Source organism: Ostrinia nubilalis, chromosome 18 (genome assembly GCF_963855985.1).
Source record: "Ostrinia nubilalis chromosome 18, ilOstNubi1.1, whole genome shotgun sequence".
Taxonomy (NCBI): Eukaryota; Metazoa; Arthropoda; class Insecta; order Lepidoptera; family Crambidae; genus Ostrinia; species Ostrinia nubilalis.
In genome coordinates, this window is record NC_087105.1 from 5,576,924 (window position 1) to 5,590,222 (window position 13,299).

Sequence of the window (13,299 nt, forward strand, 5' to 3'; positions counted from 1 at the left end):
AATTAAGACAGTATACATAGATTTTAAGTTACCCACTGTTTCCTACAAAATCTACAATAACCCTGCTGAACGTACCTTTGTCCCTTTTTGCTTAAAAAAGTTGATGTAATTTGACAGATCTATTTTTTTTATCTGTGACTGATAGACGTGTACGTCGTGTAATAATCCTGTCACTTTTTCATTGCTATTTTCTTTCGAAAATATTGAAATAGAAAGTGTTGATCATTCTAATTTTTAGTAAATATAACGATTTAAGATGTCACAAAAGCTTAAAACCCCTACTTGTGTTTGTTGTACAAATTAATCTCGTACGTGTCTGTGGATAGGAAGATTTTATTTCGCCATAGTATCATAAGTTTTCCACAATGGTTTTAGCAGATTTGGGTCGTAAAATTACCACCGCTTTGCAGTCTCTAAGTAGAGCTACAATTATTAACGAAGATGTAAGTACAAAAATGTATCCAACATATATTTTTGAGCATTTATCCTTATGATTGGTTATTAATATGTTACCTTGACTTACAGGTCTTGAATTCTATGCTAAAGCAAATATGTGCTGCGCTCTTGGAAGCTGATGTAAATATTCGTTTAGTGAAGAACCTTAGAGAAAATGTACGGGCTGTCATTGATTTTGATGAAATGGCTGGAGGGCTTAATAAGCGGCGGATGATACAGTCTGCTGTTTTCAAAGAATTGGTCAAGGTATTGAAACTTTGAAGACATAAAGTTAATGCAAAAACTAGTGATTTTTTTACTGAATCTTAATTTTCTAATTATACATTTCAGTTGGTTGATCCTGGAGTAAAACCCTACCAGCCAGTCAAAGGCAAACCCAACGTCATAATGTTCGTAGGCCTTCAAGGTTCTGGTAAAACAACAACCTGCACAAAGCTGGCATATCATTATTTGAGAAAAAACTGGAAATCATGTCTCGTGTGTGCTGACACCTTCCGAGCTGGTGCTTATGATCAAGTCAAGCAGAATTGTACTAAAGCCAGAATACCTTTTTATGGAAGGTAAATATTTCGTGTATTTTTTTTGTGTACATTGAAAAATCTATAATTCTTCATTCCTTGAAATAAGTTTACAGGATCTTATTACATTTCTGTGTTTTCCTTTTCTTATTTTTATGAAATAAAATTAAATGTGTTATTGCAGCTACACAGAAGTGGACCCCGTGGTAATAGCAACTACTGGTGTGGAAATGTTTAAAAAGGAAGGCTTTGAAATGATTATTGTTGACACAAGTGGTCGCCACAAGCAGGAAGAATCACTATTTGAGGAGATGTTGGCAGTTGCTAATGCTATTGTAAGTAATTATATAAGGTGTTATTTTTTATACTGATCATACTTTACCAACGCATCTAATAAAATCATACAAATACAACCCAAGTGTTTTTAAAAAAAAATTCAGGCTAGTTTTCGAGTAAAACGACAAAGAATGTTTCGAAAAAAATAAAAAATAAATCATCCTTTGAGCGCGGTGAGTATTCGTTTACGCACTATCGTAGTAGCCGGCCGAGGGCAACGACCGCTGCCACGTGATGCCGCGCCGCGTGAGTCGGCCATATTGATATCGCTGCCAGTCGCTCCGCGCCCACAGCCCGCGCCGAGCCGCCGATCGGCATGCGGGAGCGCAACAACATAAATAATCGTCCCAGTCCGCTGTCCGTCCAATGTGCCCAAACGTATTGCAGTGTAAGTGCGAGTTATTACAATGCCGCGCTTGATAAATAACAAAACGCAGGTGAAATTATGTTTCGGGCACACTAACTGGCCGACGAGAAACATTGACGAGTCGAAAACCTTCACACCTTGCTTGTTTGGAGCAGCGCAGCGCTTCAGGGAGCGCAGCCGTATCCTGACTTGACGAGATCCCGTGCGCTTCGAGGACGAAGTTCTGGATTTCAATTTCAATCACCGGCACAGTGCTGGCGGTACCCAGATGCGAGCGCCGCAGACGGCGGCTTTTACGTAAAAATACGGAATGCCTTATCAAGGAGTTGTTGCCAGAGGGCCACGACCGCGACCGAGTTCTATCGATGGTTATTGCGGAAGTCTACCTAGGTACATACCTACAGTGTGATTTGGACAGATGAGTGCTTGTTTACGCGAAAGGGACTTTTTCCGTAAAAAAGTTAGTGCGCGAATTGTGAATACAACATCCGACGTGGTGTCTAGTGAACAGCAAGCAAGTGTGCAGCCCGGAAGCATTTTACCTCAATTCGATCGTGGCTAGATTAGACAGTGCAAGACAGTGTTTACGTGAACATTCAACAAAGGCTTGACGTTCAAAATTTATTGTGATTAGTGTAATAATAACCTAGGAACTTTAAATAACAACATTCAAAATAGGTAAATGTGTGAATAAGTAAAATCAATGAATCTAAAGTGTGATGGCAAATCATAATTTAGGAATTAAAACCAGGAAAATTGATCAGTGAGTTTTATTTACAACACCTATTCATATTCAATATTAGGGTGCATTTCCACTGAAGCGAAACGAAGTAGTAATAGGTATGTACCTATCAATTTTTTATTACGACTCTAAATAAATTGCGTAGGCATTACGAAACCGTAGATATTGAATTCCAATTTCTATCCTTTTTTAAATTTCTAGTTTAACGCGGATGATTCGCCTCGGTTCGTTGGAAAAGTCCCCCGCTATTACACTAATGAAAATACACTTATTTACCTACTTATGTGGCTAGATTTTGTTTCTCCCAGCGCGTAATACCTATTAACATGACGTAACATCGTACATACTCACGAGTGATAATTTTTGGTAACGTAGGTTTAGTGTAATCTAACCTTTATGTGTGTGAACGTTGAATGAACGCGCGCGGCCATTGTTCGTACTCGTATCAATGAAATGAGTAAAGAAAGAGAGAGAGGCAGTGAGTGAAGACAGGATGGTTGTAAAAATAATATCTTTTTTTTGTTAGGAAAAGTAAAAACAAAAACTAGCCTGAATTTTTTTTTAAAAACACTTGGGTTGTATTTGTATGATTTTATTAGATGCGTTGGTAAAGTATGATCAGTATAAAAAATAACACCTTATATAAATTATAACTGATATGATGAAATTAAAAATTACTTTATAAATTATTTATTTCCCTGATTAATTTTAATAATGTTTATTCCTAATACAGAAACCAGACAATATTATATTCGTGATGGATGCCACTATTGGTCAAGCTTGTGAGGCCCAAGCAAGAGCTTTCAAGGAAAAAGTTGACATTGGTTCAGTCATAATCACTAAATTAGATGGACATGCAAAAGGTGGAGGTGCATTGTCAGCGTAAGTACATTATGTACATCTCAAACTGTTACATACATAAATTAGAAAAGGTCATGTTTATTATAAAAAGTTACTTTTTACAGAGTGGCAGCAACACAAAGTCCCATAATTTTCATTGGTACTGGAGAGCACATAGATGATTTAGAGCCATTCAAAACAAAACCCTTTATCAACAAACTGCTGGGAATGGGTGACATAGAAGGCCTGCTAGACAAAGTGAATGAGCTTAAATTAGACGACAACGATGAACTGCTAGAAAAATTGAAACATGGCCAATTCACATTACGAGCTATGTATGAGCAATTCCAGAATATCATGAAAATGGGGCCATTTTCACAGATTATGGTAAAACTCTTATTTATTCAAATAATGTATGCTTTTTCAACTCACTTTCACATGCTTTATCACTAATTAAAGTTTACTGCATTATATTCATTGGTACATTCATTGCACAAAAGTTGTCTCTGGCTGGAATCTAACCAGTTTTAACTTTAAGTGAATTGAAACTAAATGTAGTTTATATTTTTTACAGGGAATGATACCTGGCTTCTCACAAGATTTGATGTCAAAAGGCAGTGAGCAGGAGTCCATGGCTAGATTGAAACGTCTTATGACTATAATGGACTCCATGAATGAAGGTGAATTGGACCACCGTGATGGTGCGAAATTATTTTCAAAGCAGCCAACACGCGTCACTAGAGTTGCCCAGGGTGCAGGAGTGACAGAAAAAGATGTCAAGGATTTGATTGCCCAATACACTAAATTTGCTGCAGTAGTTAAAAAGATGGGTGGCATCAAAGGCCTATTTAAAGGAGGTGATATGGCTAAAAACGTTAATCAGACACAAATGGCTAAACTCAATCAACAAATGGCCAAGATGATGGATCCCCGTATACTCCAGCAGATGGGAGGTATGTCTGGTCTTCATAACATGATGAGACAGCTGCAACAAGGCTCAAGTGGAATGAACAGCTTAATGGGTGGCAAATGATAGAAAATTTAATACAATGACATACTAAGATTAACAATTCACTTGATGGGATACTACTCAATTCACTGGAAAATGTGTGACCTTTGTACTCTGTGTGCAAAGAAGCTACACATACTAGCTAACCTGTTAACTGCTATTATTTCATCCTATCTAGTTTTAATGTTAATCAAAGAAATAAGTCAAAATAAACATCTATTATGTAAAGCTGTCTTAAATAAAATATACTGGATTTAAGGAAGCATTTTTTGTAAAGTAAAATATATCTTAATAAACTGTATCCCCATTTTGTTTTGTTTCAAATCTTATTTTTATTTACTACACATGGATCGTTCTTTCGATCGATTACAGTCTGTCATAAGTCATTCCCCTTTTTATATCGGGAAAAGACCGTCAACATGTATGCTGTCCCTATTTTTAGACTGACGCGCCTTTTTGTATGGTAATGACAAAGGGGCATCTATCTAAAATCTAAACTCACTTCGCTTGAGTCGAGTAGACTACAATGCTAATTAATACAGCAATGTGGTTTCATGAAAGGTAGTAATCCCAGATTTTCCTAAGAACTCGTCATCGTCTTGTCACCCTAATAATTAAAAGTTGGCTTGCTTGAAGGCTAATAAATATGCATTTTGGAAGAATCCTTGTTAGGTAACAGTGCGAAGTACAAAGCGCGAGAAAATGACTCTATACTAGAAACAAAAACAACGACACGAACCTAATACGACTCCATCTGGCAATTCGGTAGGTATGTATTTTACTACATGCTCTCTCTAAGGTTCTGTTTGATATTTAAAAAAAAAACTGCTGACAGCGGTGAGTTGTCATTAATCAGTTGTCATATTAATTTTGACGTTTGCTGTCAGCCAGTGTTTATTAATTTGTCGCAATATTTAGAGGATTTTAATAATGTTTTGATAAGTTTCCGCCTTCAAATTCCTATTTATTACAGAGTAATGTTTAAGGGGTTACGAGGAATATTGAAACTATCCAATCTGAATGAGATAAGGGTAATGTACCATAACCTTAAATTTCATGCTTGTTGCATAGCTAACGTCTAAGGCTAACATTATAAATTTAACTTGATTTATACAGATATTATTATCTACTAAAGTTCGTGCCAATATGGTTTCAGACTAATTACAGTGGGGCAGTTGGTAGCCGGCGTCGAGTGCGTTCAAAAATGGACATGGAGTTGAAATCCCGAGAGAATCCTGTAGTAACCAAACTGGATTCACCGGAGTTCAAAAGTATATTCACCCCAGAGGTGCAAAATCTTAAAGAATTATTTGAGAAATACCAGTATGAAATCAGAATTGCTGGTGGTGCAGTAAGGTAATATATATTATAAACTAATTAACAGACTGTAATGTGGTGGCAAACAAAATATTTAATACTAAAAAAAACCTTTTCAAAACTGTTTCAGAGATCTGCTCTTAGGGCAAAAACCAACCGATTTGGATTTTGCCACCACAGCTACACCACAACAAATGAAAGATATGTTTACTTCTGAGAACATTAGAATGATCAATATGAATGGTGAGAAACATGGAACTATCACCCCTAGAATCAATGACAAGGATAATTTCGAAGTTACCACTCTAAGAGTAGATATGGTCACTGACGGACGCCATGCAGAAGTTGAATTCACCACTGATTGGAAATTAGACGCTAATAGAAGAGATCTCACAGTAAACTCAATGTTCTTAGGTATTGTAATGTTTCTCATATTATACATCAATATTTTAGTGATATTAAAACCAAAACAATACATCCCTATTAATTATTAAACATACATATTTTATCTTACAGGATTTGATGGAAGTGTTTATGATTACTTCTTTGGTTACGAAGATCTCCAAAAAAGAAGAGTTGCATTTGTTGGAGATCCTGATGTAAGAGTGAAAGAAGACTACCTGAGAATATTACGGTATTTTCGTTTTTATGGAAAAATTGCTGAAAAGCCAGACAACCATGAAGGAGATACACTGAAAGTTTTAAAAAATAATGTACATGGTTTGCAAAATATATCTGGGGAAAGAATTTGGGTAGAATTAAAGAAAACATTACAAGGTAAATTTGCTGGTCATTTGTTCAAGACAATGCTGGATATTGGAGTTGAACAGTATATAGGTTTGTTTGTCAATTATTGTTATTGATGTGATTGTGTCATTTTTATTACAATGTATTAAAACAGTTTTTCTATTGCAGGTTTACCATCTAATCCAAACAAAGAGGAATTGGATAGAGTGCTCAAAAGAGGGGAACATCTAGGTTTACACCCCATGAGTTACCTGGCAGCATTATTAAAAGATATGGATGAAGTAACTATTCTTTATGCCAGGTTAAAGTTCTCAGCATATGATAGAGACTTAGCATATTTTATAGTGGAGCATAGAGAAGAAGCTCACTCTGAAGATAGGCCTCTTTTGTAAGCATAATATTAATTATTATTAATTTGTTTTTCTAACTCATATAAAGTCTGAAAGAAGTTTTTTTTTATATTTTACAGAATTTATGAGAAACTGGTACTGAATACAAAAATAAAACAACAAAATGCAGTTCAGTATGTTCAAGAACTTCTCAAATATAAAGGTGAACAAGATCTATTAAAGAAATTTATGAACTGGGAAATACCACGATTTCCCATGAATGGTCAAATACTCAAACAAAATGGTGTACCTCCTGGCAAAATGTATGGACCAATTATATCCAAACTTAAAGACATATGGATTAATAATGAATACAAACAAACTTCAGAAGACTTGGCTAAGTTTATACCAGGTATAATAGAAGAGTGTAACAAACAAAAGAAATTAAATGAAAGTAAATAGATTAGTCAGTAATTTTATTTTATAACATTTTCAAAGGAGTAATAATATACAAGCAAATTATATCATCACAAACAAGGCAATATATTATTGTAGGTGCACTTACTTTATAGACATGATATTTTAAATTAAATAAAAAAATATGTGTAAAATCATGTCTTAAATATTTTGCTTTATTTTAAACTTAAGTTTTAATTTATATTTTTTGGTGCTTCATAAAGTTCATATCTATTGCATCCATCATCATCATCTTTATGTTCTACAAAGCATTGTTTACAGAACAAATAGCGGCATCCTAAGCATCGCATTCTAGCATCTTCATTACATATTTCACAGAATGGCAACTCATCATTTGTTGCAGCAGGTAACTCATCATCTTGACTAGATTCAACCTTTGCCTAAAAACAAAAATACCTATTAATGGATCATAGTCACAACATATTAAGAAAGAAATTAAAAATAATGGAAAATAATTACTTTTTCTATAATCTTTTTTATCACAGTTTCTTCATCTTCAGAACTTGATGCATCATCTTTAGTTTTAGTGTTAACACCTTCACCTCCTTTTAATTTTTGTATTCTTGCTTCAATATCATCAAGTTGCCTCTTGAACCCCTCTTGATATTGCTTATCAATAGTGGTATGCTCTAAATATTGTTTCATTAAATCATCAGCCTGCTCTTGTTCCGTTCTCAAGTCTGGTGTATAAAGCACAGTCTGAAATAAAATTATCAAAAGTTTACTCACATTTATCAGAACCACTTGAACAACAAATGGATACATAAAACAGCAATTTTTGTATACACTCAAGAGAATACCTTTTTTTGTCCTTCAATAATGGGCACTCCTCTCAGGTTAGCTAATCGTGCCTGCAGTTCTGCGTCTGAAGTAGTTGGTTGCTCTCCTTTTATCTTTTGTAAGCGTTTCAATATTTCTTCATCTGTTGTTTGTATGGCATCTTTGTTTCTATCTTCCTTTAACTTTTTTAATCTCTGCTGAATTTCCCATTCTACATTATTCGATTGTTCAGTAGTCTGGCTGCTAGTAGACTGTGAACTGTTATCAACTCCAATTCTTCTATGATTGGAATATCACAAATGTTTATTATATCAATATGTTAATATACAGGGTGTCCCAAAAACAATGGATAACCCTGTAACCATCGATAGGCCTCGCCATGGTCTCCCTAACGTCCAATTTTGACCCTAGTAAAAATATCACCGTTTTCAAGATTTTTAAGTTATTGTGCATTTTTAGAAAATTGCCACCTGCGATTACTTTTTCTCATGCCATTTCTACAAATGAGGATACTTTTCAATCTAGTTTTTTTCATTATCACAAAGGATAGTTGGGCTATCAAAAGAAAATATTAAAGTCCAACAAACTAGTTTAAAAGTATGAACATTTTAAGAAATTGCAGAGAAGAAGGAAAAATTAATTCATTGTCTTGCACTTTTGATCAGCCATCGTGTAAAAAAATGTAGGAAGACCATCGTGCCCATTACCTTAAAAACTTCCTTGGTTAATTGAGATTCTAAAAAGGTATCACAAGCCTATGTATTCTGTATTATTTTTATCTTATGGCTACTTGAATAGCAACTAGTATGAAAACTGCAAAAATGAGTTTTTCTCGTAATAGTTTAACTAGGACTGCATAGCGGCATTAAATACAAATGGATAATTTTTAGCGTAGGAATTTTAATAAAACAACATTTTATCATCATCATCATCATCATTTCAGCCATAGGACGTCCACTGCTGAACATAGGCCTGTACCCCAATGATTTTCCTAATGACCGCTTGATAGCGGCCTGCATCCAGCACCTTCCTGCTTACCATTATTAGGTCGTCGGTCCACTTTGTAGGTGGACGTCCTACGATGCGCTTTCTGGTACGTAGCCTCCACTTGAACCCTGTTGCCCCATTGGCCGTCCGTTCTGCGTTTTTGTGATTACTTAATTTTTGTTCCAAACCTTATAAATGTGCCTATAGACAGAAACCCGTGATAATACACGGCTCGGAAACGTGGATTTTTTGGACAGCGTGCTATGGAAGGGGCTATGCTCGGGTTTCTTGTATGCTCGGGTGTAGGTGGACGTCCTACGATGCGCTTTCCGGTACGTAGCCTCCACTTTAACCCTGCTGCCTCAGTTCTGCAAACTACTGTGCCATGCCCATTGCCACTTCAGCTTGCTGATCCGTCGAGCTATGTCAGCGACTTTAGTTCGTTTACGGATCTCCTAATTTCTGATACGATTTCGTAAAGAAACCCGAGCATAGCCCCTTCCATAGCACGCTGTCCAAAAAATCCACGTTTCCGAGCCGTGTATTATCACGGGTTTCTGTCTATAGGCACATTTATAAGGTTTGGAACAAAAATTAAGTAATCACAAAAACGCAGAACGGACGGCCAATGGGGCAACAGGGTTCAAGTGGAGGCTACGTACCAGAAAGCGCATCGTAGGACGTCCACCTACAAAGTGGACCGACGACCTAATAATGGTAAGCAGGAAGGTGCTGGATGCAGGCCGCTATCAAGCGGTCATTAGGAAAATCATTGGGGTACAGGCCTATGTTCAGCAGTGGACGTCCTATGGCTGAAATGATGATGATGATGATGATAAAATGTTGTTTTATTAAAATTCCTACGCTAAAAATTATCCATTTGTATTTAATGCCGCTATGCAGTCCTAGTTAAACTATTACGAGAAAAACTCATTTTTGCAGTTTTCATACTAGTTGCTATTCAAGTAGCCATAAGATAAAAATAATACAGAATACATAGGCTTGTGATACCTTTTTAGAATCTCAATTAACCAAGGAAGTTTTTAAGGTAATGGGCACGATGGTCTTCCTACATTTTTTTTACACGATGGCTGATCAAAAGTGCAAGACAATTAATTAATTTTTCCTTCTTCTCCGCAATTTCTTAAAATTTTCATACTTTTAAACTAGTTTGTTGGACTTTAATCTTTTCTTTTGATAGCCCAACTATCCCTTGTGATAAGGAAAAAAACTAGATTGAAAAGTATCCTCATTTGTAGAAATGGCATGAGAAAAAGTAATCGCAGGTGGCAATTTTCTAAAAATGCACAAAAACTTAAAAATCTTGAAAACAGTGATATTTTCACTGGGGTCAAAATTGGACGTTAGGGAGACCATGGCGAGGCCTATCGATGGTTATAGGGTTATCCATTGTTTTTGGGACACCCTGTATTAAAGAAAAAAAGGAAGGAATTTACTTACTTAAAGTATGCTTCTGGTGTTTCAATCTTATTTTTGTTATCCATTCCAGAAGTGTTTTTACATTTCGTGCATACCTACAAAACAAGATTCTTATTGTGTCAAGGAGTATTTATTTAACATTTTGTTTTCTAATACATATACACTTATTACATAAATCAACTTACCAAAGCTACAGAATTGATTTTCTTTAAAAATAACTTGTTGTTGAGACATTTAGAGCAATAGCTAAACCCACAGCCTGGGCAACCTTTCTGTGAACAAAAGTGTGTTGTTTATATTCCTAATATTATCTTAATAATTATTAATTACATCTTTTGTATTCTTCTGCTCAAATTCATATGAATTTTGGAATACTACTACTGGGACAGATCAGCTGCTGTGCACCATGTTTTTTTAATTAAAACATTTTGGGATCAGCTGATATGTTTGTATAATGATACCTATTTCATAATATTCGGTGTCTTTGTTAACTTCAAAAGAATGTGAAAAGTTGAGTCACTGTCCATTGATAGAGTGGTGGTTGGTTAACTAACTAAAACTTACTTCCTTGCGAAACAAAGTAAAAGATTTTGAACAGGAATTACAAGCCATAATATCATGAGCTTATCACTCGCTTTTCAGTAGTACCATACATAAATTAGCAAGCGAAAACATTAAATATGATAAAATAAAAAGTCGGTGTTAATCATGAAGCTACAGATAAAATGTGGTGCTTAACAAAGAGCATAAAAGAGTAAGAGACGGCACTCCATAGATATTTTTTGAGCTCACGCACACATATGCATTTTAGAGAACGACCCGCAAATCTTTACCAACCGCACAAACTACAGGCGGAGCTACCAACATAATGCCTTATTTTCTGACAGTATTAGTGACGTTCGTAATAACTTATCGATTATCGATACTTTGCTAGGGTTGTAATTGCATATCGATATCTAGTATAGGAACCTTCAATATTTTAATGATTACTATTTTTATTTTATACTATGTGTAAGTAAAACGAAGTTTTGTAACGTAAATTATTTATTTCGAAATAAAATAGGTATATTACAATAAGTATTGAACATGACATAGCAGTAGTAGGCATGAGGAATTATTGAAAATTATAACAAAGTACAGAAATGATAATTTTGTAAACTTTTATTTTCACAACTTTTTCTAAGAAAAAATAGGATTTTTATTTATAAACATCTTTAATTTTCTTATCAGCTGATCGAACCTCAGCCCTAAGATTACTTTTCAATGCTTTGTTGCTGTGCTTTTTTACTTTTGTCAGCAAAATTGTTTTCACTTTTTATGAAGCTGTCATTAATGATTTTACAACTTTTTCTTAGAAAAAGGTAACTTAATATTTTAAACATCTTATCATAAATTTCTTTATTATGTTGTTGACATTTAAACCAACTAAAATTACAATTTGTACTCAACATTAAGAAAATGAATTTTCCAACATTTTCCATATATATCTGGTCGGCAATATGGTCATGATAAAATTGTTTAGCTTCATTTACGGTGGTACATAATTGAATTGTTGGATAAACGAGACTTTTTTTATCATGCCACCATTCGCGAAGAGATATATATGCATACAAATCATTGTCAACAGGAGTTTTCACGCTCAAACACTCTTCACAAATTAAACAAGAACTGTTCTGTAATAGTTTGGCAGCTAAATACCCGCTTACATACAGTCTAATTTTTTAGAAATCAGCAGAAATGTCATCAAAAATGGCGAACTGACATAAAAATATTTTTAGTCTGTGACCTAGTGATGCGACAAAAGCTCTCGTTAATCGCGAAGTGAAATAATTGTAGTACTTGCGTATCATCGCCGGGTGATCGTCAGAATACTAAAAATATGCAACAAAGTCGCAACATTGAATGTGAACTGATTATGAAATTTTCGAGAACAGGAAACAAACTTTATGCACAGATGTAATCAAAAAACACACTGCACAGTAAAACAATCAATGATATTATTATCCGTAAAGTTATTAAACTTCAAATAGTTGCAAAAAGTTCTGTTTGACAGTGTTGCTACTAGTGACATCTCGCTCGCTCAGTTCTTTGTTGCTCTATTCCGCTAGGGAGGTAATTTAAGATGCTATCAGTTGAAAGAAGATTTTTATTTTCTTTTATTTTATTTACTTATATAGGAAAATAAGCAATGGAACAATACGTAAGCATAATTGCATAAAAAAAGTAAAATTATTTCGTTTAAATAAAACCGACTAAAAATTAAACTGACTCCGAAAAAGTATACACTAAAAGTAGAAAAATAATTTTACGTTATCTCCAATATTGTCGAAAGTATCACTGGAAAACTAAACAAAGTATCGTATATTTTTTATTTAAAATTAATCAGTAATCGGAATAAGTGAATACTTAAAATAATATCGATTAAATTTACAGATTATTGTCTATGACTCGCAGGTTACAGCACTGATGTGTCAGAGACAAGTCATAGACAATATGGAGATAACACATGATTTTAAACGTCAAGTCAATTTGACAAGTCTCACAAATTTTCATCGTCCACGTATTTTGCTAAAATAATTTGTTTCAAAGATTGATTTCAAACTTGTATAAACGTGAAAATAAAGTTGGTTTCATGGTCTTGTTAAATAATGTGTATGATATTATGAACACGTAAGTGATTATGGTGTAATTGTGTATGAAAGTGTTTGTTTACATCTCTGCTGGATTCTAAAAAATCAAGGTATATACTACTGGTTGGTTTTCAAGGCTACACAAATTTTCAATGGGCTGTTCTAAGTTTTCAGGGTCCGGGATAGACAACACAGGATAAAATTCAGTGTCTGTGGAATCTTGAACATTAATTTTTATTTCTGTTGTTTTTAAATTAGTTTTTAAAATGTCTTTATATTCCAGCATATGTTTATTGTTGTCTGCTTCACAATTAGCACTTCTGC

The 13,299-nt window shown here is 34.5% G+C and overlaps 3 protein-coding genes across 4 annotated transcripts; 2 read left to right on the plus strand and 1 right to left on the minus strand.

Moving 5' to 3' along the window:
- The first annotated feature begins 130 nt into the window (after positions 1 to 130).
- LOC135080566 (signal recognition particle subunit SRP54) lies at positions 131 to 4,592 on the plus strand. The gene is made up of 7 exons (XM_063975227.1): positions 131 to 443; positions 526 to 702; positions 787 to 1,016; positions 1,159 to 1,309; positions 3,153 to 3,301; positions 3,385 to 3,646; positions 3,834 to 4,592. The coding sequence occupies exons 1-7, from the start codon at positions 366 to 368 to the stop codon at positions 4,290 to 4,292; spliced, it is 1,506 nt and encodes a 501-aa protein (XP_063831297.1). The 5' UTR covers positions 131 to 365; the 3' UTR covers positions 4,293 to 4,592.
- A 525-nt stretch (positions 4,593 to 5,117) lies between these two features.
- Positions 5,118 to 7,127, plus strand: LOC135080570 (CCA tRNA nucleotidyltransferase 1, mitochondrial). The gene is made up of 6 exons (XM_063975234.1): positions 5,118 to 5,299; positions 5,425 to 5,624; positions 5,716 to 5,999; positions 6,102 to 6,422; positions 6,501 to 6,720; positions 6,802 to 7,127. Exons 1-6 carry the CDS (start codon positions 5,246 to 5,248, stop codon positions 7,121 to 7,123), a joined length of 1,401 nt encoding a protein of 466 aa, XP_063831304.1. The 5' UTR covers positions 5,118 to 5,245; the 3' UTR covers positions 7,124 to 7,127.
- LOC135080571 (abscission/NoCut checkpoint regulator) lies at positions 7,121 to 11,176 on the minus strand. 2 transcript variants are annotated; one of them, XM_063975235.1, is made up of 6 exons: positions 10,910 to 11,176; positions 10,531 to 10,617; positions 10,367 to 10,440; positions 7,939 to 8,197; positions 7,598 to 7,837; positions 7,121 to 7,518 (listed from the first exon to the last, which is right to left on the minus strand). In XM_063975235.1, the coding sequence occupies exons 1-6, from the start codon at positions 10,955 to 10,957 to the stop codon at positions 7,312 to 7,314; spliced, it is 915 nt and encodes a 304-aa protein (XP_063831305.1). In that variant the 5' UTR covers positions 10,958 to 11,176; the 3' UTR covers positions 7,121 to 7,311. The 2 variants fall into 2 exon arrangements, with proteins under 2 accessions (XP_063831305.1, XP_063831306.1); XM_063975236.1 differs by having other exon boundaries at positions 10,531 to 10,613; positions 10,910 to 11,171.
- Positions 11,177 to 13,299: the final 2,123 nt, after the last annotated feature.

Excerpts from the sequence above, each read along its gene's own strand:
- LOC135080570 (XM_063975234.1), top strand. The coding sequence starts at position 5,246 with ATGTTTAAGGGGTTACGAGGAATATTGAAACTATCCAATCTGAATGAG. Across the intron at positions 5,625-5,715 it reads ATTGCTGGTGGTGCAGTAAG|AGATCTGCTCTTAGGGCAAA; the intron begins GTAATATATATT and ends AAACTGTTTCAG. Across the intron at positions 6,721-6,801 it reads TCTGAAGATAGGCCTCTTTT|AATTTATGAGAAACTGGTAC; the intron begins GTAAGCATAATA and ends TATATTTTACAG.
- LOC135080566 (XM_063975227.1), top strand. The coding sequence starts at position 366 with ATGGTTTTAGCAGATTTGGGTCGTAAAATTACCACCGCTTTGCAGTCT. Across the intron at positions 1,310-3,152 it reads TGGCAGTTGCTAATGCTATT|AAACCAGACAATATTATATT; the intron begins GTAAGTAATTAT and ends TTCCTAATACAG. Across the intron at positions 3,302-3,384 it reads GGTGGAGGTGCATTGTCAGC|AGTGGCAGCAACACAAAGTC; the intron begins GTAAGTACATTA and ends TACTTTTTACAG.
- LOC135080571 (XM_063975235.1), bottom strand. The coding sequence starts at position 10,957 with ATGGCTTGTAATTCCTGTTCAAAATCTTTTACTTTGTTTCGCAAGGAA. Across the intron at positions 10,618-10,909 it reads TTACTTTGTTTCGCAAGGAA|AAAGGTTGCCCAGGCTGTGG; the intron begins GTAAGTTTTAGT and ends TTTTGTTCACAG. Across the intron at positions 10,441-10,530 it reads AAATCAATTCTGTAGCTTTG|GTATGCACGAAATGTAAAAA; the intron begins GTAAGTTGATTT and ends CTTGTTTTGTAG.